The 24,685-nt window shown below is 45.2% G+C and overlaps 1 protein-coding gene across 1 annotated transcript in view; it reads right to left on the bottom strand.

Moving 5' to 3' along the window:
- Positions 1-24,290, bottom strand: part of LOC132836835 (cytoplasmic polyadenylation element-binding protein 2-like) — a 54,713-nt gene extending 30,423 nt beyond the window's left edge. Inside the window, exons 1-4 of the mRNA XM_060856357.1 lie at positions 24,154-24,290; positions 22,910-23,862; positions 6,115-6,205; positions 2,086-2,253 (exon numbers count right to left, since the gene is read on the bottom strand). Of these exons, the coding sequence (XP_060712340.1) occupies positions 2,086-2,253; positions 6,115-6,205; positions 22,910-23,641 (991 nt within the window). The 5' untranslated portion in view covers positions 23,642-23,862; positions 24,154-24,290. The remainder of the gene's footprint in view (positions 1-2,085; positions 2,254-6,114; positions 6,206-22,909; positions 23,863-24,153) is intronic.
- Between the last annotated feature and the right edge of the window lie 395 nt (positions 24,291-24,685).

The raw sequence follows: 24,685 nt of genomic DNA, 5'->3' as shown, positions 1-24,685 counted from the left end.
CTTGAAATGTTTTGAGGGGGTCTGACCTGGTCCATAATAAATAACAGGCAAGAGGAGAAAGGACAAATGCTCTTTTCTCTTTCCCAATCAGTCAGGTGCACCACTGCACACATCCACTCGAGAACCAGGAATTTCTCAACTTTGGATTCATGGTCAAGCTGTCCCTCTCCAGCTCCAACATGGCAACTAGTTATACACATTCAAGTGTAACCTTGCATGCTCCATCATCCCATGAGCTGCCCAAGGCAGAGCACATGATTTGATTAAAAATAAAGCCCATTAAGTGTTGGTTCAGCAAAGCCCTGTACTGAAAGAGCAGCTTTGCCACTGCTGGGAAGCTCTGCCATGATGGAAACACAGCTGCAAGTGGGATGAATATATGTTAAATATTTTACATATGGGGTTATTCAAATTTAAGAACCTTCATATTGTCAGTGGACAGCAAGGACGCCATCGCTGACAAGTCCAGGATCACGCTGTCAATCAGTTTTAAAAGCAGCTAAATGCACTGGTTTTGATTACAGGCTAGGAACAACCATGTTTTTTCCGCACAATTGTGACGTAAAAATTGACTCTCTCTTTTACAGTTGCTTGTAGTATTGAACTGCTTGCTGAACAAAGTCTCTTCAACTGATCAGATATCGCCAACGGTGAGTAAATTCCTTTCGGGAGCACTGCACAAATAAGATATAGATGCAATCCAATTTGGCAAGCGTGTGGTAATATATTTTGAGAAAAGAAACATGTAATGGGAGTCGACACTCAATGGAGAGATGTGGCTGGTCAGAAAACTGAAGGAGCATTGGAACAACGTGGCCATTGAAAAGAACTCCATGACATATTAGGTTTTGTAGAGCAGAGAAAAGAATGTCTTAATAATTAACAACAAATGTTCACCACCAATTCAAGCTGTGCCATTTTACAAAGCTAGAAAGTATACATTTAGTGGGTCGGTGTCTGTGGTGGGGAAACCAATCACGAGAACAAAAACTGTGGGTAAGAGGAAATTTTGTTTTTGAAATAATGTTGAATTTTGAGAAGAGTATTTCACTTACAATAGGAGTGTTTCTTATGAAATTTGTTGACACAAGCAGAAACTATTTTGATGTTTCCTAGTGAATTTTATAATGAGTTGAAGAAGAAAAGGATAGGGGATTGGACAAAGACAATATAGTACTTTTAGACTGCTTCAGCAGGGGGCTGATTCACTCTCGTCAAGTTGTTCATCCGACACTGGGCATTGTGCTCATGGCAGGAGGCATTCTGCTTTTTGAAGGACGTAACATGCCTCTTAATTACTGAAGCAGTCATTTCACTGACTACCCTTGAAAAGGTATTGGTGGATCATCTTCTGGAGCTGCTCCATTGCAGTCCATGTGGTGTAGGTACATCCACTGTGCTGTTCAGGACAAAGTCCAGGATTGTCACCAAGGGGCAGTGAATGCACAGTCATTTGGAGGCTATGCCAAATACAGTTTGGTTTCCCCAAGTCCAGAGACAGGTGTGGGCCTGTCCAGCTAAGGATGGCAGGATTCCTCTGCCGAAGGAACCACTGGGATTGGGAGTTGTAAAAAATCATCTGAGCTCCAGGTTACATTTTATTGCAGATCTATTTTATCAGCTGTACTTGAATTCATAAACGGCTCGAGAAGGCTTTGTATTTATGACAGTGTGTTATTTGTTCAGGCTGCTGGATTAGTGGTCCAGTCAGGAATCATGGTGCTCCCTTAACACCGTCATTTACGATGTCAGAGGTCAGACATCCTACCCTACACATTCCAACACATTCCCAGTATCTGTATGATAGAACAGTCAACTTCTGGAGACAGTGGTTTGTGAGCTATTCTTTCAAATCTAGTAGTGATCAATACAGTGACATTATATACATTTTCAAATGGGTGACGCTCATCTCTTCAACTGGTGGCAGAGAAGAGTAAACAAGGAGAGCACAAAACTGATATTCAACAGATCAACAGTAAGCAGTTTCAGCCAGAGAAATATTTACACTTAATTTGCTATTCTTCAGGGCATACTAAGGAGGTCCAATCACAATAGGTTCCCCCATGCACAAGAATCTTAACTCACCTTCATCAATATCAGGTGGCAAACCGCCAACAAAAACCTTTCGGGAATATCGCTCTCCTGATTTCCCATTCTGGCTGAGAGCCGGGGAGTTCAAGCCTGAAGATAAAGATTGATCACCCTGGCTGTTGTCAAGGAATCCATCTTCAACAGGGAACAAAGCCGATCGACCTGCACCATGAGAGAAACAGGCAGCTATTGAACTTCGCACAGATTATTCAGCATTAAATCCTTGGCTCCCAGTGATATAATGCCTCAACTTACTTAAAAATATTTAGCCATTTTTAAATCCCTCTCTGACCTGGTTTCTCCCTGCCTCTGTAATCTCAAGTCCACAATACTGAGATAAGAAACAAACGTAGGTGTAGACCATTCAGCCCCTCGGGTCTGCTTTGCCATTCTATCACATCATGACTGATTTGCCCGATGCCTAACTTGCCTTTTGTCTAGCTCCTCCTAGCTCTGAACTCCTTAGAATTTCTAAAATCTGTGCTCCATTCATTCTGGCTTTTCGTGCATTCCTTCCACCACTAGCAGAAATGTCTCGATCTGCTGGGTCCTTAAGCTCTGAAATTCCCTCCCTAAACTGTTGTGTTTCATTGCCCTGTGTCTGCAGCTTTCAGACTGCTCCTTAAAACTGATATCTTCAATTGTGCTTTCGGCCACCTTTCCCGAGAATTTGGGAGAAGTAAAAAGTGATCATTTTCTGTCCAGCAGCTTAAAGGCGGGGGGGGGGGGGGGGGGGGGGGGGGGCGGGTGGAAACCGAATAGAGGGAAGGAAAACAAGGGGTTTTTATCCAGACTCGGCAAGCAGAAACTGTTTCCTTTCAAAGTGATTGGTCAATGGTCAGTGTCTAAAAGCCACTGGACGTGGTCTCAAAATAAAGAGGGTATTTAGTAGTAATATGAGCAGGATTTCATGAGTATTAGGAATTCTTCACTGTGGAGAGTTGTGGAAACTTAGTCATCGATGAGATTCGAGGCAGGGGGTGATAAACTTCTCGACATGTGGCAGCCTATGACTTCACAGGTTCAATGACCTGTTCATGCCTTCTATTTTTTGCAAATTCCAGAGGTCCCAGATTAGAAGCAGAGGGGAAAATCAGGACATGATCTTTCACAAATCAAAACCGACACCAGGATGGTACAGTGCAATCAGGTTCCATTGGAACTCTTGGGAGACAACGGAAATGTACACCTGGAAGCAAGACTAATCTTCTGGACTCCAGAAGAAGCTGAGGTGCCAGTCTAAATTGAGCAGTGTTTGTTGAAAAAAAAAGATTCAGGAGGCTGGATGGACTCTTGCCTCTCAATGTGCAGTTACTACGGCCACAATTGATCCGACAACACCGATTTGCCAGGCCACTTCATGATTTTGGCAGAGCCAAGTGCCACCTCAAAGAGATGAGGGAATTGGCAAGAAAAGTGTTCCTTGTAAAGCAGACGTTCAGGTTGACCAACCAGTTGGCAGCATTCAAAGGAAATGTGGCAAGTTTATAATGTTACAAAACCATATAACTACTTGGAACGTCATTACACTGGCTAGAGGTTTGAGAGCCAGAGGTCACCGTCTGAGGAGACGGAGTCAGCCATCCAGGGTTGAAAGGAAGGGACATTTCTACAGTCGGAGGGTCATAAATCAACGGAACTCTACCCCGAAGAGCTGCAGAAGTGAATTAAAGCCAGATAGATTCTGGATATCAACACATATGGCACATAAAAGTGTCATGAAAGTAGAAAAATGAGCCATGATCTTACTCAGTGGTGTAAGAGACTTAAAGGATCAAATGGCCACCTCTTGGTATTATTGCTTAAAAGAGGAAATACTGCAGAAGTAAGGAAAAAAGGGGAAGGTGCACTCATTCATGGAGACGTCGACAGGACCAGGCTGCCCCAAATATAAAATGGTGATTTCAGCCAAGATTTACATCATTAGGAATTGGGGTCAGACCGTTCTTGGTGTTCAATTTGGTGATCGAGTGATGAAACAGATGCGGATTCTGAAACAAAAGTTACACCTAACCTGTAGACGGAAGCAAATGATTGATCTCTTCCTTGTTTGTGTGCGGTGTGCTGTCAGACAGCTGTCTGTGGCAGGTTGAGAACAGCCATCAGGAACTTGGAACACTGCCTAGTGGCCTCCTGTCCGACTTGTTAACTAAGTGGGCCACAGCTTCTCTGCTGCTCTCCAGACAAAGTCCTCCACAGAGTGGGCAACCTCTCCCCTCCTCAGACCAGGGCACAGCCTTTAAATGTGGAGAAACAGGCAGCACAGCAGCCTCTCCGTCCACCTTGTAAACTGTCTAATAACGCTGTCTGACAGAGCACAGCAGCAATCAGGAGACATCAGGTTTCCCACAGATCGGTCAGTGGCCAGCTGATGTTTCTGCAGTTCACCAATTCCAAACAAACAGACTTTGCATCACAAAAGAAGTGCCATTTGATGAACCGGTCAGTAACAGCTCCTGACCCGATCAAATCAAACCAACCCTGAATCTATATTCCCAGAAAATTCCGAAGTAACCAGATGGCCGACTTGGATTTTAGACTCTCCTGTCGTTGCAAATTCCTATCAGGCTATCTTAACACTCGACTTGCATTTGAACTCATTTCAGCTGAGGCTGAGGGGTACCACCCTACCCTCTCAAGTTACAAAGGCTGTGGGTTCAAATCTCTCTCCAGAAACTTCAATGTAAGAAAGGGAGATTGGCACTCCACTGTAGCAATCAGGAGTACTGCACTCACTTTTGGCCTGAGACTTTAAACAAAGGACCTCACCTCAGGTCGATGTACAGGTTCCTATGGAGTTGAGAGTGTGGTGCTAGAAAAGCACAGCAGGTCAGGTAACATCCGAGGAGCAGGAAAATTGATGATCAAGGGCTAATGCCTGAAATGTCGATTTTCCTGCTCCTCAGATGCTGCCTGAACTGCTGTGTTTTTCCAGCACCACACACAACTGCATCTGCATCTGCCTCCTCACTTTCGTCTAGGCTCCTATGGATACTATTGAAAGATAAGTCAGGTCATAGCAATGTACAGCATGGAAACAGACCCTTTTTGTCCAACTTGTCCATGCTGACCAGATATTCTAAATTAATCTAGTCCCATTTGCCAGCACTTGGCCCATATCCCTCTGAACCCTTCCTATTCATGTTCCCATCCAGATGCCTTTTAAATATTGTCATTGTCCCAGCTCCACCACTTCCTCTGGCAGCTCATTCCACACGTGCACCACCCTTTGCATGAAAAGAGCTGTCCCGAAGATTCCTTTTAAATCTTTGGTTCAAAGCAACTGCATGTCACAAATACCATCGGAAATGTAATGATTTGATCACTGATCCATATTTTCTCCAAGACCTGGCCCATAAATTCCTTTGGGACTGTTGTCTGATTGGGCAAGCTATTCTGTAAACTCCAGTTAAAAATCGTTGACCTTGGCGTTGAAAACCTGCCACCTTCTTCACAGTTGTAGCTCGATTGTAAGCTTACAGGCAGATGCATGAACTGCTGATACGTATTCTGGATTGTTAGTGCGCACTGCTTTGCTCTACCATGATCTGCCCCATTTCACAAGACCAAGTTCAACACTGCTGAACAAAGGACATAATCACGACCAGTTTATTGGCTGATACAGGGATCTTGCTGGGCACACTTTGTTGCCATGATCACTTGAAGAGCCATAAATCTTTTGGGAAACGTTGCGAGGATGTGAAAGGCAAGATGCAAATGCAAGTATTTCTTTGTATGCCTGCACCACTCTTCCTTCATCCATCCTGCACGTGGCACTCATCTCCTTACAGTGAGACTAGGCCAAAGTGAGGACTGCAGATGCTGGAGATCAGAGTCAAGATTAGAGTGGCGCCGGAAAAGCACAGCGGGTCAGGCAGCATGCGAGGAGCAGGAAAATAACTTGCGCGAATGCACATCGGTTCAGCAGACCCAGAAGACCACACGGAGATGACCACATGAAGGAAGGATTGGCCCAACTATTTAATGGGGGAATAGACAAGCCAAAATAGCCATGGGACTCACCCTTGAGAGGTTCCTGCTCGTTCTGTAAGATGTCAATCAGGGAGTTCTCCAGTGAGTGCATGTTGAACGTGTCGTATGGGTGCGTCCATTCCTGCAAAGGAAAAATATTTTCAGAAAAGAAACTATTAAACCGAGGAAGGAGACGGGAACAGCACAGAGGATGCAAAGAAGTTACAATCACTCATTTAGTTGTTACAGATAGCACATTCCTTAAAACAAGTGCGTATAGCAAAATGTTTTCCGTGGGAACTATCTGTTACTTAGTTATTTCCTCTCCTCCCTGGTCATTGTGGACTTTTGGGGTCAGGGCCCATGGGTACCAGAAGCTCTGCACGTATCTGGATGGAGACCAATCCTTGTGGGAGCCTGGAGGATGGGTCCATACCCCTTAATGCAGCTTTTCTCCTCACAAGAACATAATCGAGTCCAAGGGTGAAACGTTTATCCCATATGCCATTCTGGATTACTCAGTGCTTGTCCTTCACTTTCTGCCCTTAATTCTTGCTTTGTCTCCAAGTGGAAACATTCTATACATCAACTTTCACCTTGACACTACACATCATTCCCTTATCTCATCAGAAAGCCATCTGATCAGTCCACTCTCCAGTTGATCGGTGTTTCAAATAATGAAGGGTTTGGATAAAACAATTAAAGACGAGCTGTTCCCGTCGGCTTCAGGGCGTGGAGCCAGAGACTTGTGACTGACAAAAATGAAAGCAATGACAACATGACAGACATCATTTTTAAATGTAGCCAGTAGCTAGTACCTGGACTGCATTGCTCGTATGGTTTGGATGCGAATTGCAAAATAAAACACACAGGATCTTTACCTGAAGGGGTAAAAAAGAATCACAAGCCCACAGGGGAAAGCTAGAGGATGGGGGCTATGAGCTGTTGTTGAGAAAACTAGCAAAGAGACAATGAACCAAATGATCATGTTTTCTGCTGGATCCATTCTATCATTTTACTTTCCTCCTCCTCCACTTTCCTTTCTGGCCTCAAATGATGTGATTTGTCGAATGAATGAGATCGATGAAAGCAAGTGCAACCCAGCACTTTGTGAAAAGCACACAGGAGGCTTGTGATACTGAATAAAGTGGCTGAGTCACTGGTGAATAACAGAACCTGGCAGAGTTGAAGAAGAGGTTACAGAGCAGGAGGAGGAAGAAACTAAACACCAGCCAGCTCCCATCAGCAAGGCCAGTCACACAGCCTGTTCAGCAGCTTCCTCCCCTTTCTTTCTGAAGGTGTATGCTAGTTTATTCACCTTCTTTACCTTGACAGTGCTGGAGAGTACAGTCAATATATTCGATTTCAGCTAACAAAATTGGTTAGGCGCAGAGGGGGCATGGATATCATGGCTTTGGGGTGAGGGCCCAAGATTGAGTTGAGCGAAATTCAAGAGAGTTAGGCCAAGTGACCTTGTTCTGCACTGTAATCCTATCCCTCTAGTCTGGTTACACAGGCACCTAGCATGACCTGGTACCTCACACATTCGTCGCAAGAACACATATAGTATCAACTGATTGTTTTTGCAATGGGGTGGGGGAGGGGGAGGTGTTGCAAGCTATTAAAAACTTTTCTCTCAGGGAGGCAGTGGTTGACAGGACATGAGTATCCACAGGGCACTGATCAGAAACTAGAACCCTAATTTCCGCCTCTTATGACCCCTCAAGGTCAATTCCCAACAGACAGCTGGAAACTCCATGTGAATCACCTCATTGCACACTGATTTGAGATTAAACTTGTGTGGTCCAACTCGACCAATTCCATGAGTTTGCTGGATAAGTTATACTGAAGTCGTTTGGTTGAAAATGCTTCGTATAGAAAGCAAACGTATTTTACTTCCAGAGTTCTGCAAGACAAGGGCAGGCCGACATGTCTATCAGTGAAGGCAACACATTCATGGGATGAGGTGTCCGCCCTCATAATGAAATCCTGATTCAACTGCATTTACAATATTGCTCTTCCAAGTAGCTAATGATCTAAAGGCAATACGGCCCTTCTGGTACAGTAGTAATGTCTCTGTGGGCCAGGAGATCTGGTTCAAGGTTTTGGCAAGAGGTGCAGCTCGGACAGGCAGAAAAATTTACTTTGTGTAGAGCAACTCTCTACCTCGAGGAATGGTGGAATTGGAGAAAATTCATTATTTCAAAGGAAATATGCTGATTTAAAATTGGAGAAGTAGGCCATTTAGCCCCTTGAGCTTGCTCCACCATTCCATGAAATCATGTGTAATAATCTGCTTCCATGCTATTTTCCTGCACTATCCCATATCCTTCAGTGTATTTTGGAACTTTCAACTGACAAAGAACAGGAGTAGAGACAAATGCAGGAGCTGGAATCTAAGGAGAGAAGCAGGAGGCTGGAAGAACACAGCAAGCCAGGCAGCATCAGGTGGTGAAGTCAAAGTTTCATGTATAACCCTTCGTCAGGACTGTCCTGAAGACGGGTTACACTTCTCCACATTAGCTTCTCCACTTCCTGATGCTGCCTGTGTTCTTCCAGCCTCCTGCATGAAGAGCAGGAGGAGGCCATTCAGCAACATAATGACAGATTTGCTCATGGTCTCAACTCCATTTCATAAGCATGCCACATACCCCTTTCCCGATAACTCGTGACTCACTTGCTTATCAAAAAACTAATGTTACTTCAGAGGAACCAGCCTCCACTGCTTTCCAAGGAAGGCAACACCACACACAAACAAACCACAAAGAGAACATTTTTTTTCTCTCACTGTCATCCCAAGTAAGAAGCCTCTAATTTTAAAACTGTCTCTTATTCTAGTCTCTCTGTTTAATGTCAAGAAGTCAATGTCGGGCTGCTTTCAGGCATTAGCATTTTCTGTCTCTGAGCCAAAGGTTCAACAAAATCTCTGTCTGGAAGATACAAACTTGATGAGCACCTGAGGGAAAGAAACTTTTAGAACTACAGAGGTTGAGGAACTAAATAGGAATGAGTCAAATTGCTCTACAGAGAGCTAGCTCCATTGCAATGACTCTCACTGAATTCAGGCAGACATGAGTTTAAGTTCCATTCCTGAGACTTGGGCAAAGAATCCAGACTAAACACTGGCGCAATACTGAGGGAGAGGTGTACTGTTGGAAGTGCATTCTTCAAATAAGATGTTAACCAGAAACACTCTGATCTCTCCAGTGTGTTTGACAAAGGTCTCAGGACACTAAGCAAAGCAAGGTCATACCTTGGTCTACATACATTCCTGCCAACAGGAGATAAAATACAGTTGGATTACCTGGTCATTTAACTCGAAGTATTTTGACAGATGCTGTGTGCAAACTGGCTCACGCACTTTCTACATGACAATGGTGCTTGCAGTTTTAAAAAAAGGTGCTGCATTAACACAAGTTTGCTTGATTGTTCCCTCACAACCTATCCCTTTGCATGGACCGGGTGAGCGAAATTGTGGGCGACAGGAGCATCTAATGACATCTCTACTTGGATTTTTGGGCCACCAACAAGACGTGGCTTGGGATAGAAACAATTGTCTGCAATTAAATGTTTAAGTAGCTATTTGATAAGGATTTTCAAGTTGTAAAATGGCAGATATCATGCAGAGGCACTATTTCCCGTACAAAAGAGAATTGTATAATAATTAAATTACAATCATGAAATTACAAAATGGTAATTGGTGGAAGCCTGGAACTTTCATTTACAAATGGCAGTTGATGCCCTATCAATTTTTAAGTTTCAACTCCTAAACTCTTAGATTTTATTACACGAAGATTGGACAGGATGTGGGGCAATGTCACTCCCTAGGCATATTCTTATTGAAAAGCCAAGCAGGTTGAAGGGTCTGGACAGTCTCCTCCTATCTTTGAGGGACATGCGAATAGGACAGGACTCGCGAACCCTAATCATGGAATTGGTACTTCTTTCTCCCGATGACTCCTCACATAACAAACTTCTCACAGTGGTTTGGAAAAACTATGGGCCGGAAATGTCGGCCTTGTTACCAAAGCATCAGACCAAACTCTCCCATCATATGGTCTCAGGCTTGAACAAAGTTGTGCAATGGAGCAGTGCTTCCAGGAAATCTTCTGAAAAAGCCGAGGTTTTAGCCAAATGGTGTGCTTGACTCGTGGTGACACTGAACTGCAGAAATAGTATTTCTGAGTGAGTACATTTACAGCTCTAGTTGAGTCAGCAATAGACAATGCCAGCATTATGAGACTGGAGTTATTCCTGTGTTATGTATTGTTGTCATGATGTGTTGGAGCCGGTGTTGGACTGGGGTGGTTATAGTCCAACAGGTTGATTTGGAAACACTAGCTTTCAGAGTGCTGCTCCTTTGTTAGGTTGCTACGGATCCTGTTGAGGATTCGAACCTGGGTCCCCATAACATTATCTGGGTGTTTGCATTAACAGTCCAATGATAATACCACTGAGCCACTGCTTCCTGATTCCATTCCAACAGTTTCCTCACTTCCCCTTCCCCCACCTCACCCGAGTTTCAAACTTCCAGCTCAGCCTTGTCCCCATGTTTGTCTGAACTTGCTCCTTTTCCACCTATCCACTCCACCCTCTCCTCCCTGACCTATCACCTTCATCCTCTCCCCCACTCACCCATTGTACTCTGTGCTACTTTCTCCCCACCCCCACCTTCCTCCAGCTTATCTCTCCACGCTTCAGGCTCACTGCCTTTATTCCTGATGAAGGGCTTTTGCCCGAAATGTCGATTTCGCTGCACTTTGGATGCTGCCTGAACTGCTGTGCTCTTCCAGTACCACTGATCCAGAATCCATTACATTGCTGCCTAACCACCGCTGCTAAACAGAGGACACACACTCCTGGAACAACCCAATATGCCACTCTTGACTGTCCCTTTGGTGACAGCCAACACAGAAATACCAACAAGCATGTGTAGCTTTGTTCAGTGGGAGGAAGCTAACAGCCATCAGGAAAATGCATTTGGCCCTCTCATAGAGCAGAGGGGGGAGGCAGTTCTACACATGGTTCCTGCACCAATCCTTTGTTTCAACAATGAAACGGAATCAGATTGTTTTTTTTTCCCCCAGTTATGTACTGGAACATGCAGTGCTTTGTCACAGGGAGTGGCCAAGTCAGAAAACTGTACTTTTTGAAAAGGTAAAGGTCTGTTTGAAGAAAGGAAAACACAATGCTTTGAAGTAAGACCATCAGACCATTCTGATTGCATAGTCATAGCATGGTATCATCCATGAAACCTCTGCCAAATGTTTGGTCACCCTCTCATTCGTGCCTTTAAAATGGGTGTACTCTTACTTTACACACGTCAACTGCAGGGAATTCCAACTCTGCTTCCAAAACCTGGTGGTCATTACAAAAAACCTCAAGTCTCCCATACCTCAAGTCTCTATTCGTATCGGATCACTATCCCCAGTAACACACCCAAGGACTGATGGTCGACAGCCTCACTGACTTTGGCCTGAATGCAGGCACCTCCCAGAAGCGATCATTCCAAACTCTTCGCCATGACTTATCCTGGACAACTTTAGCACAGTCCTGATCAAGAGCTTATGCTCAAAACGTTGACTCTCCTGCTCCTTAAATGCTCTCTGCAAGGTAATGAAATGAGGGATGAAATGGGTCTTTTCTCCATCAACTGAGGAATGGAGAAAAGCAAAGCATCAGAGCAATTTAAATAGCCAATTCCTCATGTTATCTCCACGCTTTATCCAACAGAAAAAACAAATGATGTTGTCATGATCACACTGTTGTTTGATAGCTTACCACGTGTAGACGGATTGTAGCATTTCCTACATTGCAATCGTGCCTTTACTTCAACAGTACTTAACCGTGTCACCACGTTTGACTTGTTTGTTTGGAAAATTGGTGATTTATTTATGCGACATCTGTCATCCATGTTAATGTTTCAAAAGAAGTTTTATAAATGGACAATTTACAAGAGCTCACTTATACTTACAAATTTCGTATAAAATTATGTACGGGTGCATTTGACCCGGTGGCCTTTGACCTGCACACAGTACTGACAGGAAGGAAATTAAGCAAAAGGCTATGTGCCTTTCAGACACAAAGGAGAACTGTGACCAGAGGAGCCGGCGAGTTAAGGCCATCAGCACACAGAAGCCGAGTGCAACCAATCAGAAACAGGAGAGGGAACACAGAAAATTTCTTCCAAGCTGCAAAACTGCGCAAGAAAAACTCAAGACACGAAAAAGCTGGGTGTTTTCGCTTGGCTTCATTGCTCAAACCTTTGAGTACACGAGTTGAGACATCATACGGAGGTTGTACAGGACATGGATGACGCCTCTTCTGGACTACTTTCTGCCCTTTTGATTGCCCCGCTTTAGGAAGGATACTATTAAATTGGAGAGGGTTCAGAATAGATTTACCAAGATGTAGCCAGGAATGAAGGGTTTGAGTTATAACACAGGCTGTAAAGGCTGGGATGTTTTTCACTGGAGTGTAAGAGATTGAGGAGTGACCATAATGAGGTTTATAAAATCCTGAGGGGCAGAGATAAGGTGAATAGCAAGGGTCTTTTCCCTCGGGTGGGGGAGTTCTAAACCAGGGGGCATATCTTTAAGGGGAGAGGAAAAAACGTTTTAGAAAGGATATGAGGGGCACAAAGTGTGATTGGTGTGTGGAAATGAATTACCAAAGGAAGTGGTGAATGCAGAAACAGTCACAACATTTCAACAATATTTGGATCAAAACACAAGTGGGAACAATTTGGAATGATATGGGCGAAACACAGGCATGTGCGACTAGTTTAGTTTGGGAACATGGTTGACTTGGACTAGTTGGACTAAAGGGTGTATTTACATGAAAAATGACTCGGTGACTCTAAGTGGTCAAATCCTATTCCGGCATCATGACCAAAGTCAGAGAGGATATATACAAGGGTGCCTTGCTAATGGTAATTGTACCAGTGAAATTTAAATGGTGAAAGCTATTGTCAGTTAAGACTCATGTATCCTCTTGATTAAAGTGCAGCACTCTGTCGATCTGTACAGTTACATGATGTCATTTTTGTGCATGGGACATTGTGAGGGCTTGTGGTTGCACAAGACCCAGCTTTGTTCTGTGGACAAGAGAATTTAAAGTGAAATTTGTCTTATTGTTGGAAATGTCCTTGACCTGCTAGTTCTACAAATCTGAGTGTTGGTTCGAACTCTGTTTGAATTAACAGTGGAACCCTGTTGCCAATGTCTTCATTTGGGGGTGATTCAGTAAATTTGGTTAGGTTGATTTCCAATGCACGGATTGTAACAATTGGCGATAAAATGCTCACGAATCATGCAGAACTCGATTGTCTGTTTAGCTGTCTCTGGCATGCTTTTCATTCCAAATTCTGAGAAAATATTCTGACTTGATTTTTTTTTCAACCAACGCATCAATTGTCTGCATTTCTCAATAAGGAGCTGGATTGGCATCTATCTGACTGTTATACTAATAATCCTCTCAGCATTACAAGACAACAGGTCTGCTTTGGCCCTGCATCCCCCTGATTAAATAGCCTGAATTCAAATAATTCATGAATTGTACTGTATGGATATGTACACCCAGCCATTCCAGCACAAAGTTTTGGCAAATACTGTAGTGCAGAACTGGATACGCTTTCTTTTACTTTAGATATAAAACCATCTGGACTCTCAGGTGGACCTATATATAAAAAACAAAAAGTCATGAAACTGTTACAAAGACAAGGGTGCTGGCAGTATATCCTTCATGCAGTCACTTAAGTCACAAGTCATATAACACCAGGTGATAATCCAACAGCTTTAGCTGAAATCACAATGATGTGTTGGAATAAGAGCTGGTATCATGTGAATTTGACTTTGTTCACCCTGGTCCAACACCATACCTCCACATCAGCCAGTGACCAATGCCTGTCCCTCAATCATCACCACTAAAACAGATTATTTGGCCAATTGCTGTGTGTGAACAGTGAGTGTACACTTCAAAAAACACTCGATTGGATGTAAAGCATTCTGAAAGCACAAAGTTGTCAAAGACGCCATGCGAATGCAGGCTCTTCCTTGCTTTAAACCATTCTGAGCAATACCTGTTTGCTCCAACTTAGTTTCCTGTCTGCCAGCCAACTTTGTTTCCATGCTGTTGCATTTGCCCTCCTGCCGTCTGCCCAAGTTTTGCCAACTGGACTCCTGTGGGACATGTGATCAAACACCTTCTGCAAGTTAACATGGCACGGTTTATTATATTCTCCCCCCCGCCCAACTTCACCAACCCAACCAGGCAAAATCTCCCAACTGACAATGAAACACTCTCAAACACAACTTGCCTTCAAATGATTAACTCTTCCATTCTAAATAAGCAGCAATTCCCTTTTAAATCTCATGTGGCTGCCACATTTGCTGTTTAAAAAAAAGCTTTTGGCTCCAATCAACGTCTCGAGCGGGCTGCTGACAAGTGAAAATATCAAACCAAGAATTTATCCAGTGTTGGCAGCTCTGTATAATGCAGACATTTTCAACAGTTTTAGCACAGGAAGCTCTAAGTTTTATTACAAACACAACCAAATATTCATTTGAAGGCCTAGATTTAGGCTGCATGACCTTGGCTGTGATGTCAAACACTGATTAATTCACTTGCAAGCATTTCCAATTGCTTCATGTGAGATAACTATGTTATCTGCTTCTGAGGAGAGACAATTTAGTCTGCAGTCCATTCTCGGATTTAGGAAGTGAGAAACCCTAGGCACAGTGTCCCAGACTCAGTCGAGGGAATGACTTCTGAATGATCATGTGTTGCCACATCAGTGGGTAACTGCTCTGAGTGATATTGAACTTCAGCAGAAAGAAAGAAGATATGACAATTTTGATTTATCTCGCTCATGGAATTTAAACATCCCATGACACTTCACAGAGAGGTGTGTCGTGAAACAAAAATTAACACCAAGCCACATGAGATATTTTGACAAACGACCAAATGTTTGATTGTATAAGGAGCACGTTTTAAACAGTATTTTCATGATTGGAGATGGGGGGGGGGGGGGGGGGGGGGGGGGGGGGGGGAAGAGGAAGAGAAGAAGGGGAGAGAAGTGGGGAAGAACGGGGAGGGAGGAGGGGTGAAAAAAGAGGAGGACGGGGAGGGGGAGGAAGAGGAGGACGGGGAGGGGGGAGGAAGAGGAGGACGGGGAGGGGGGAGGAAGAGGAGGACGGGGAGGGGGGAAGAGGAGGAGGACGGGGAGGGGAAAAGAGGAGGACGGGGGAGGGAAAAGAGGAGGAGATGCTTGGGAGTAGGGCCAGAAGTGATTTGGGGGAGTTCACCAGAGCTTGGGGGATCAAAAGTGGATGAAAGCAGAGATACAAACCATGGGTCAGATCAATTAGCTAACCCACAAAGGTCAAGAGATGGTAGACTGCTCATTTCTTTCAGCATTATAAAGTGTGAACAAGGTTACAGAAATAGGCAGGATAGAAGCCACAGAGGGATTTAAACACATGGATAAGACCTAATTGGCAAGACGGAGGACAAGGGGAATTGGAAGCAAATGGTGGTAGCAAAAATATCTAAGATCTACACAGCAGCCCAATGGTGCAAACTGACACTTGAGTTGAAAGATAATCATCAGCAACTGGCTATTCATCCAGCAGATGCATCACAGCCAAACCCAAAGTGGCCCTCAACAGTGCTTCTGAAAGCAGTGACAGGACGGAGATCAGAAACAGAGCTGACCTACTCGCTGGCCCAGGGATCCAACATAGTGCATTCTGGACCACCCAGAGTTACTTGGGCTGTCACAAGCAGCACGACATGTGAGCTTTATGGGCCACATGATTCACTGCAGAAAAACAGTCCTTTCCTCACCTTCAGACACACATCAATGAGCACCTGTGTTTCCCAACTCCCTGGATGCTGGTACATGAGCAATAGAAAATTTTCTCTGACCTTCAGATTTCTGGCAAGATACTGCATCCAATAAATATGCAATCCTCATGTTAATTTTTTCTGAAAGAAAATGTTCCTGCTTCCGTGCAGTTGGCCTTAACACCTTAATCACCAAGTTCATTGGAAAGGCAGGTTTACAGGCAAACTTCCAAGTTCCTCCTGCACCTCTCTGCATTTATTCCCACAAATATCTGAGGCTGCAGTTGCTTTTATGTTTCTTTTTTGCAACCCACGAGTGCCATTATGCACAACAGAATGACCATACCACATTAAAATCACTGTGACAATTTTTGTTTTAAAAGCTATTAACCATCGCTATGCAATGTAGCTAATGGAATATTTACAAGCAATGCTGAAAAATGTGTTGCTGGAAAAGCGCAGCAGGTCAACCAGCATCCAAGGAGCAGGAGAATCGACGTTTCGGGCATAAGCCCTTCTTCAGGAATGAGGAAGGTGTGCCAAGCGGGCTAAGATAAAAGATAGGGAGGAGGGACTTGGGGGAGGGACATTGGGAATGCGATAGGTGGAAGGAGGTTAAGGTGAGGGTGATCGGCCGGAGAAGTCGGGAAGAAGATTGCAGGTCAAGAAGGCGGTGCTGAGTCCGAGGGTTGGGACTGAGATAAGGTGGGGGGAGGGGAAATGAGGAAGCTGGAGAAATCTGCATTCATCACTTGTGGTTGGAGGGTTCCTAGGCGGAAGATGAGGCGCTCTTCCTCCAAGCGTCATGTTACCATGGTCTGGCGGTGGAGGAGGCCAAGGACCACTAACCTAACCTCTACTCCCGGCACCTTCCCCTGCAACCGCAAGAAATGCAAAACTTGCGCCCACACGTCCCCCCTCACTTCCCTCCAAGGCCCCAAGGGATCTTTCCATATCCGTCACAAATTCACCTGCACCTCCACACACATCATTTACTGCATCCGCTGCACCCGATGTGGCCTCCACTACATTGGGGAGACAGGCCGCCTACTTGCAGAACGTTTCAGAGAACACCTCTGGGACACCCGCACCAATCAACCCAACCACCCCGTGGTTGAACACTTCAACTCCCCCTCCCACTCCACCAAGGACATGCAGGTCCTTGGACTCCTCTACCACCAGACCATAGCAACACGACGGCTGGAGGAAGAGCGCCTCAATGTCCGCCTAGGAACCCTCCAACCACAAGGGATGAATGCAGATTTCTCCAGTTTCCTCATTTCCCCTCCCCCCACCTTATCTCAGTCCCAACCCTCGGACTCAGCACCGCCTTCTTGACCTGCAATCATCTTCCCGACCTCTCCGCCCCCACCCCGGCCTATCACCCTCACCTTAACCTCTTTCCACCTATCACATTCCCAACGCCCCACCCCCAAGTCCCTCCTTCCTACCTTTTATCTTAGCCTGCTTGGCACATCTTCCTCATTCCTGAAGGGCTTAGACCCGAAACGTCGATTTTCCTGCTCCTTGGTTGCTGCCTGACCTGCTGCGCTTTTCCAACAACACATTTTTCAGCTCTGATCTCCAACATCTGCAGTCCTCACCTTCTCCTATTTACAAGCAATGCAAGCCATCAAAGTTGAAGCAGCGGGGGGAGAATAGGAAGAGCAAAAAGGGATTGAATCAACATGGAGTTGGATGGGGAAATAAAGCACAGTACCCCCTATCGTGTACACCGCGCTCCAAAGGCAATAAGAGCATAGACGGACACGGTGTGCAATGAACATAATCGTGGAATGGGGGGGGGGGGGGGCTGTACTTTATTCATGTAATCTGCCATTTGTTACAGACTGCCCAAATGCAATCCGTGTGTTCAGGACTCGTTATTTCTCCTCCCCCTGCCACAATGCAACTAGTGTCTTAGGTGCTGTCTTTCTGGTCAGATAATATCCGAGGCGCCAGTCTGTCCTCTCAAGTGAACACCAAAGAACTTGCGTCCTGTTCCACAGATAAGCCCTCAATATTTATCTCTCAATTTGCATTCTCGAAACCGACTATCCCGTCACGGTTACAGTCCTGTTCATGGAAACTGGCTGAGAACACATCGCTTCACACAAGATGGTCTCAAAACCAAGATATTCAATTGGCTGTAAGGCAGTACTGGACACTCAAAGGTCAGGGGAAAAATAATGCAATTAAAATGCAACCTTTTTTTTCCCAAAAGGACCAGGTTCAAACAAGGTCCTTCCACCCCGATTATCAGTCATCCCACTCCAAGTGCAGAGTCACCAGAAATCCAGAGTTAGCAACCCACACATCACACAAGATAATGTGTAATGAAAAAAAATACAATGACTTCAAAGAGCAACAACATCTTGTATTTATGTACTTCATTTAAGACAGTAAAATATCTCTGGATGCTTCAAAGGAGCGGAATCTGACAGTAACACACTTAAGGAGATATACGAGGACAGCTGACCAAAAGCATGGCCAACTTTGTAAATGTTAAGCAAGTCTTAAAGAAGGAGAGACAAAGGGAGGATAAAGGGTTGAGAGAGGGAATTCTAAAGCTGAAGGCATCGTCACAGAGAATCACTGACGTAAACTCACTGTCTGGAAAACTCTGTTCCAAGACACATGAAAAAAATCTGCCTTCAAACTGTGGGAGTTGTTTCATCAAATGCATTGTACAGTGCAGTAGGTCATAGGTTCAGTCTTGCCTCCTCTTACAAAGGATGAGTGGTCACTGAAGTTCAGTTGACAAACAATCTCAGTGTCCACATACTGGAAGCAAGTGGCAGAGTGGGGAATGACAAGACTCCTGTTCAAAATTCTTAACCAGTGATCTCCACCATGCCAAGAATTGGGTTCAGTGCCTTGAACCAACACTCAGCAAATTTGCCATCTAGCATGAAGCGAGGGATCTTTGGTCAATGCACTGGCTGTTTAGCTGTCTGCCTCCATATATCACACAATAGATAGGAGGAAAAGATAACAAAGGCTGCAAGTCAAATTAGGAGCACTGGCAGGTACGAGTCACACACCTCCTGTCCCATTATGAAACACATTGCCAAAATGTCACTATTTTATTTCCAGCAGATGCTGGAAATCTAAACTAAAAATAAACATTGGAGATACCCAACAGGTCAGGCAGCATCTATGCAGAGATGAAAAAAGGCATTCCTATTTCAAGACTCAAATTCAAACTGAAAATGACGCTGCCCGCGAAATCCACAAGTTACAATTGAAGCTCTCCTTTTCAAAAGACTTGCAAGGACTTTCAAGTAAAGTGCAATGAGCAGTTTTATCACTGTAGGAACTTAGGCTTTTCTCAGCTACCTAACTTAAATTTGGCAATGTTGAGTGTTCGCCATTATCCTCCTTTCTGCCTTATTTTCCCTCTTAATGAAAGGGTTCTATCTTGATGGGGTACAATCTCTTTTGTTAATCATCAATCACCACATCCTCAATTTCATTACATCATCAATGGCATTCGAACTGAAAAAGGACCACAACTCCACTGCTTCTGCAAATGAACTGCAGTTGTGCCAGTTCTTTTGCTAATTCAGGCTACTCTTCCACAAGTTGAGCGTGACCTACAATCGAGAAACTGTGTCACCCTTGATTGGTTTCCCGCCACCTCAATTTGACAGATTGATATCTCACTGCAGTTTAATGTCACGGCTTCAGGCCTTCAAAACACCAGATAAATCAATGCCCTGGATTCAGAAATATGCCAAATGAAATCCTGCAACCCTCTCCTGCAGACAGGAAAATGCAAAGATGCAAATCTGAAGGACACCCAAAGATACTTGTCAAGCCTTACATGCCTTGCAGAACAAAAATGATACAGGTATGTGTTTTGGAAAGAAATTGGGCTAAATCTGAAGGATAAACATAGCTACCCTCTGCTACTGACTATTGTAAACACCTAGTCAATTGTGTTGATTGATGTGGCCTTGGGTTTTATTTTTGGAAACCATAAAAGCAACAATCTGCATTCGTATGGAAGATATAGAATGTAGGGAAATAGATGGTGCCATCTTGAAAGTTTTCCATATTATAGAGGAGGAAGTGTTGAATGTCTTGAAATGCATACAAATAGCAAAATCCCCAGGACCTGATCAGGTGTACCCTCGAACTCTGTGGGAAGATAGGGAAATCATTGCTGGGCCCCCGCTGAGATATTTGTATCATCAATAGTCACAGGTGAGGTGTCAGAAGACTGGAGATTGGCGAACATGGTGCCACTATTTAAGAAATATGCTAAGGACAAGCCAGGGAATTGTGGACAGGTAAGCCTGATGTTGGTGGTGGGCAAGTTGTTGGAGGCAATCCTGAGGGACAGGATGTTTTTGGAAAGATGAGGACTGATAAGGGATAGTCGACATGGTTTTGTGCGTGGGAAATGATGTCTCACAAATTTGATTTTTTTAAAGAAGTAGCAAAGAGGATTGATGAGGGCAGAGCAGTAGACATGATCTGTGTGGACTTCAGTGAGGCGTTCGACAAAGTTCCCCATGGGAGTCTGGTTAGCAAGGTTAGATCTCATGGAGAACTAGCCATTTGGATACAGAACTGGCTCAAAAGGTAAAAGACAGAGGGTGATGGTGGGGGGTTGTTTTTCAGACTGGAGGCCTGTGGCCAATGGAGTGCCACAAGGATCGGTGCTGAGTCCACTACTTTTCGTCGTTTATGTAAATGATTTGGATGTGAGCATTAGAGGTACAGTTAGTAAGTTTGCAGATGACACCAAATTGGAGGTATTTTGGACAGTGAAGAAGCTTACCTCAGATTACAACGGTGTCTTGATCAGATGGGCCAATGGGCTGAGTGGTGGCAGATGGAGTTTAATTTAGATAAATGCGAGGTGATGCATTTTGGGAAAGCAAATCTTAACAGGACTTATACACTTAATGGTCAGGTCCTAGGGAGTGTTGCTCAACAAAGGGACCTTGGAGTGCAGGTTCATTGCTCCTTGAAAATAGAGTCACAGATAGATAGGATAGTGAAGGATGTTGTGAAACGTGAAAGGGTTCAGAAAAGATTATAAGATGTTGCCAGGGTTGGATGATTTGAGCTATAGGGAGAGGCTGAATGGGCTGGGGCTGTTTTCCTTGGAGCATTGGAGGCTGAGGGGTGACCTTATGGAGGTTTATAAAATCATGAGGGGCCATGGATAGGGTAAACAGACAAAGTGTTTTCTCTGGGGTCGGGTAGTTCAGAACTGGAGATCATAGGTTTAGGGTGAGAGGGGAACGATATAAAAGATACCAAAGGGGCAACTTTTTCACACAAAGAGTGGTACTTGTAGGAATGAGCTGCCAGAGGAAGTGGTGGAGACTGGTACAGTTGCAATATTTAAAAGGCATCTGGATGGGTATGTGAATAGGAAGGATTTGGAGGGATATGATTAGATTACATTCCCTACAATGTGGAAACAGGCGCTTCGGCCCAACAAGTCCACACCGACCCATTCCTCTACATTTACCCCTGACAAATGCACCTAACACAATGGGCAATCTAGCATGGCCAAGTCACCTAACTTACACACCTTCGGACTGTGGGAGGAAATCGGAGCACCCGGAAGAAACCCACACAGGGAGAATGTGCAAACTCTACACAGACAGTTATCTGAGGCAGGAACTGAATCCGGGTTCCTGGCGCTGTGAGGCAGCAGTGCTGACCACTGAGCCACCATGCTAGCACGTGGGACTAGATTGGGTTGGCATATCTGGTCGGCATGGACAAGTTGGATCGAAGGGTCCATTTCCATGCTGTACATCTATGTGGCAGTTTTCAAATAGGAAAACATTCGGATCTGTCTTTGCAGGAACCCAACGTTATAGAATTGTGAGGGCAGAGTCAGAAATGGAGATATCGGACTAAAAGTTAGGTCAACGAGGTGGATTTTAAGCAATGTCGTGAAGGTGAAGAAAGAGAGAGATAAAGAGAGAGCAGATAAGAGAGGTATTTCCAGAGATGAAGGCCTTGGATGATGGAAACACGCCACTAATGAAAATCAGGGAGGCCAGAGAACCCAGAATTGGATGGGTGGAGGATATTATGGAAGGTGGTGAAGCAATAGCATATTAAATTCAGGAGAAGCAATAGAACAAAATGTGTGTGTGTATAACTGAAGGAAGATTGGTTGAATGTTTACTGCAGTCCATGCGACAGTCACGTTGTTGCCTTTTCATGTTGAACATGGAACTCATGTGACCCCCTGCTCTTATTTTCTGTGCCCCAGCTATGCTGCACACGAGAGATCAAGTTGAAACCCCACATCTGCGCATCCCACACCAAGCACTGCATTAACTCACTCATCTACTTCAGGTGACTGGAGATGATCATTTCTCATGAGGCCTTAAGTAAAGATGTGCAGACCTTGGAGAGAATTTTTTTTCTTTATTCATTCACTGAGTGTGAGGGTGCCACTGGCTAAGCAACGTTTATTGTCCATCCCTAATTGCCAAAAAGGCTGTGGGTCTCGAGTCACCTGTTGGTCAGGCCTGTCAGTGTGGATGGCAGTTTTCTTCCCAAAAGAACACTAGTAAACCAGATGGGTTTTTCCGACAATTGACAATGGACTCTGGTCATCACGAGACTCTTAAATCCAGATTACTTTCTTCAAATTCAGAATCCTCCCTCTGCTGTGGTGGGATTCAAACCGGGGCTCCCCAAACATGATCTGGCTCTGTGGATTAACAGTCCATCCATACCACTGTGCCATCACCTCCCCAAATCAATCATAGCTCACTGGACTATTGCTAGGGTGATGCTTTGTCCTCCCAAAGAAGATAAGCAAAACTAGCCCGACATTCCATAAGGTTACGGATGTGAACACGAAAATATTTCAGTCATCCAAATGAGACAGGTGGAGGAACAGGTTCAAAGGACCATATGACCCCCTGTTGCCCCTCTTTCTTGTTATGTTGAAAACAAATCACAGATACTTGCACCATACTGTTAAATTTACAAACTGTAAATCATGGCTTACCTGATGGTGAGGCAGCCAGTTGCTGTTGCCATCTGTCCTCAACGGGTTCTCTTCCATCCACGGTTTCGAAGCGAATGCCGGGCGGCCCCTGTTCAGTTTTGGAGGCACCATCATGTGACTGGAATAGGACCTCTTGGAGGAGCAGGAAGGAATGGAGTTCGAGATGCCCATTACTCCGGCTGACCTTCTCAGTCCCCTCCCGCAGTTATTGCTGACACTGCCCCAGCCGCCACTCCCTCCTCCGGTCTGCTGTTGATGGCTGCCCCAGTTCAGAGCCCTGAAGGTCTGCTGCTGCTGCTGCAGGCTGTAGCTATTCCTTTGGGAGGCGGAGGTGGTGGTGTTGGTGCCTTGGTGAGGGTGGTGCCCTAGAGGCGATCTCCTGTGCTGCTGCGCCAGCCCCATCTGCTGCACCGAGGGGAAAGTCCCTCCAAAGAGGGGCCCCAGGTGCACCATTTTGGGTAGCAACATGGCAGTCGGCAGGACTCCTTGCTGGAGAAGGCTTTCCTCACCGGACTGGCTAGTGGACCATCCCAGAGCGTTAAGTGTCGAAGTGCTGCCTCCTTGCTCTTGCAGAACCAAGCTGGCCGGGGCAGGCGGGCAGTCGAGCTGGGAGGAGGAGGAGGAGGAGGTGGACCCATCGCCGCTGTTGACCTCAGGACTTTTCAAGGACTCCAGGTTTTGCTCCAGATAGGGGCAGCAAACTGGTTGCCTTTTAGTGTCATTCTGGAGCATGTCTGGATTGGCAAAGGGGGGGGGGGGGGGGGAGGGTTTTTTTTTGCCTTTCTCTCAACCCCCCCTCTCTGTGTCTCTCTCTCTCTCGCTTCAGGAGGGGGTTGCAGAGGAGATAACAGTTGGCAGAAAGTCAGTGCAGTTCGTGGCGTGGGACGTCGATCTCAGCTTTGCCCTGCCCAGCGCGGCGATGTTGTAACAGCTGAGTCGCCCCAGTCTCCCAACTAGAAAATGCACAGCAAAGAGAGAAGGGGGTGGAAAAGGGATGACAGACAGATAGAGAAATAAATAAAATAAATAAATCGAACGCGTCCGCACCAGCCAATGCAACGAAAACGAAAGCACAGACACACCGCGACAGAAAGGCGATCACCACCAGTTTTGTTTTTGTGTGTGTTACGTGTGTGCTTTTTAGCCCCCCACCCTCCTCCTCCCTACCCACTGCCTCCTCCTCAGATCCTCAATCGATCGCGTCAAAATGGAATAAGCAAGATCACAAGATGATGTTTAATGACCTGCTCATCGCCTCTTTACTCCGGAACTGAAGCTCTGACACTCTGAAGCATTCTGGTTGATCTGGATTTTTTCTGTCCCTGTGTGTGTGTTTTTCCAGTCCTGCACCTGACCTGCGCAGGGCAATTTTGGCCCCAGTTTCCACTTTGCGGCAATAAGAGAAATCCAATTCCGTGTTGTTTCTGACCCCACCTCCCAGCCCAGCCTTTCTCCCTCCCCTTTATAATTTCATTGCAATTTCTCCTGCACCCCTCACCCCCTCCTTTCCTCAATGCTTTCCCGATTGGTGCTTTGAACCGAATGTTTTACGAAGCATAAATGCGGATTAATTTTTGGGGGGTGGTTTTGTTCCCCTGTCCAAATCCCACCGTCTCTCATGGGCTGGCTAGCTGTCATTATTGTGTGTCGGGGGAGGTCTTTTATTGCAAGGACGCGTGGAATCTGAAACATCTCGTCTTCCTGGCGTGCAGCGCAGGGCCATTCGGCCCACCGCATCGATGCTGCCGCGTCTGCTTGACGCCGCCTTCCTCCACT

The sequence above is a fragment of the Hemiscyllium ocellatum genome, chromosome 48, assembly GCF_020745735.1.
Source record: "Hemiscyllium ocellatum isolate sHemOce1 chromosome 48, sHemOce1.pat.X.cur, whole genome shotgun sequence".
NCBI lineage: Eukaryota > Metazoa > Chordata > Chondrichthyes > Orectolobiformes > Hemiscylliidae > Hemiscyllium > Hemiscyllium ocellatum.
The sequence above is the reverse complement of the archived record's forward strand: the minus strand, read 5'-3'. Positions and strand labels throughout refer to the sequence as shown.